The 2,078-nt window shown below is 49.7% G+C and overlaps 1 protein-coding gene across 1 annotated transcript in view; it reads right to left on the bottom strand.

Annotated features, from left to right (window-relative positions):
- Positions 1-655, bottom strand: part of LOC105541773 (glutathione S-transferase Mu 5-like) — a gene marked incomplete at its 3' end in the record, with an annotated part of 22,485 nt that extends 21,830 nt beyond the window's left edge. Inside the window, 2 exon segments of the mRNA XM_011982931.1 lie at positions 275-350; positions 620-655. Coding sequence (XP_011838321.1) covers positions 275-350; positions 620-655 — 112 coding nt within the window.
- Between the last annotated feature and the right edge of the window lie 1,423 nt (positions 656-2,078).

Raw genomic sequence — 2,078 nt, 5'->3', positions numbered from 1 at the left:
CGGTGAGGACTCTGGACCCCACTCAACTAAGGCTTCCAGGGTTTAGGCAAGCCCTGAGGTACACCCATCCCAGTTACCCAGACAGGGGGCCCAGCATCCCGCCCCAGCATTCTGCCTTGCAAGGCCAGAGGGCTCCCTCACCAGGGCTCAGGGAAGGGACAGCCTGCAGCTCCAGCAGGAGAGGCCTGCAGAGGCAGCCACAGGTGGCCACCATGGGTTGCTTGGTGCCAACTCATCGGGAGTGGGCAGGGCCCAGACACGAAGATGCCATTACCATGCCCCCTAGAGTACTTCTTTTCCTCATAGCTTGAGTCTGTGTATTCCAGGAGCAGGCGGATGGCGTGGGCCAGCTGGGAGAGATGGCCCGCAGCTCGGGTCAGAGATGGAGGGTCCCTGACTTGGTGACTTTGTCTGCAACAGGGACACCCCCAGTTGACACTGCACGCAAACGTCACCTCCTCTACCCACCCCCACCCCCAAACACACACACACAGCGTCATGCACAGGCCCTTCTGAGGGGGCCTCCCTGAAGAGGAAGGATCCCTAGAGCCCGTCCCTCAGCTGCTCCACACTTCCCACCCCGCGCCCTCGTCCCACCGTCCAGGGAATCCTCGCTCACCCCTCAGATGTCCCACTACCCCAGGGTCATGGGCATGGTGCCTGTTGGTGCTGATTCTGCAGACAGGCCACAACCGGGGTACAGACTATAAGAGCTCCAGAGAGGGGAAAGGAGGGGCCTTGTGGCGACCCCTCCCCTCGGCCTGCCAAGCCCCGGAAACGCGGCAGTCCGTTGCCCCTGAGCGCGCTTCTAGAGCTGAAATCAGTAAGACCCCCTCCCACCTCCCAGCCCCGAGGGTTCCCGGAGAGAGGTCAGGGCTTTCGGTTGTTCATACCAATGCTTAGTATATAAGCCTTATGCAATATCTCTTCAGAGTCTCTTCACCAAAGAAGTGCATTCTATAAGCATTGTAAATAAATGCAAAACCGCTTATTTGCAAATCTGAGTGCAGCATGTTTTCTACTGTATCATACAGGCTCACCTAATTTTTCCCTTTTTTCCACTTCCCATTTCGTTTGTTATTTTATAGAGGGTGAACTGGGTTTGTTTTTACTCTTTCTTCCTTCCTTTATTATTATTATTTTTTCTCCAGAGACGAGTTCTCGCTATGTTGTCCAGGCTGAAGTGCACTGGTTATATGCAGGTGCAATCATAGCTCACTGCAAACTTCTGTTTGCAGATCCTCCCACCCCAACCTCTAGAGTAGCTGGGACTGCAGGCCTGTACCACCACACCCTGCCCAAATTTGGGGTTATTAACTTTACACTTCAGTCTCTCGTTTTCAAAATATCAATATGAACATTACCCATAGATTCCAAACTTGGAAGGGGATGCAGTAGATGACACTTTGCTTAGTGTCTGTTTTGGGAGAAAGTGGGTGAATGTATTTTCATTTGTACAAGGCATGGTTGCATATGCTAAGCAGGAGCATTTTATAGTAGTGACTGTTATGGTAATAAGTGGACATGGACATATGGAAAAATAATACGTTGTTGTTAGGTATCTCTCATCTGTGTCTTCTTAACACTCTTCCCATAGGTGGGGAATTTCTCACATTAGAATCCCACCTTCCTGAGGTAGAAGACTGCTTTCCCAATGTCCATGCTCCCTATCTTCTTTTGTCACAGAAACTTCATTTCTCCTGGGCACATTACTTCCCAGGCAAAAGATGTCATTTCCAATGTGACTGCATTCTAGCCAATGATCATAAGCAGAAAGGGTATATGTTATTTCTTGGAAGTTTCTTTAAAGGGGAGGGAGCAACTCCCATTCCTCTTTTTCCCTCCTGCTGTTTGGAATGCAGATGTGATGGTTGGACTCTAGCAACCGCTTTGGACAAAGAGGTGACATGGAGAAGGGAAACTACATGCTGAAGATAAAGTTAAGAAGCTAAGTCACTAAGGCCATTGTGAAGCTGACATTACCAGCACTTAACTGTCTACCTCAAGACACCTTTTTACATAAGAAATAGATGTCTGTCCTATTTAAGCCACTGCTATTATTTGGCTATATATAGCAG

This window comes from Mandrillus leucophaeus, unplaced genomic scaffold, assembly GCF_000951045.1.
Source record: "Mandrillus leucophaeus isolate KB7577 unplaced genomic scaffold, Mleu.le_1.0 Scaffold2447, whole genome shotgun sequence".
Classification (NCBI taxonomy): Eukaryota; Metazoa; Chordata; class Mammalia; order Primates; family Cercopithecidae; genus Mandrillus; species Mandrillus leucophaeus.
The sequence above is the reverse complement of the archived record's forward strand: the minus strand, read 5'-3'. Positions and strand labels throughout refer to the sequence as shown.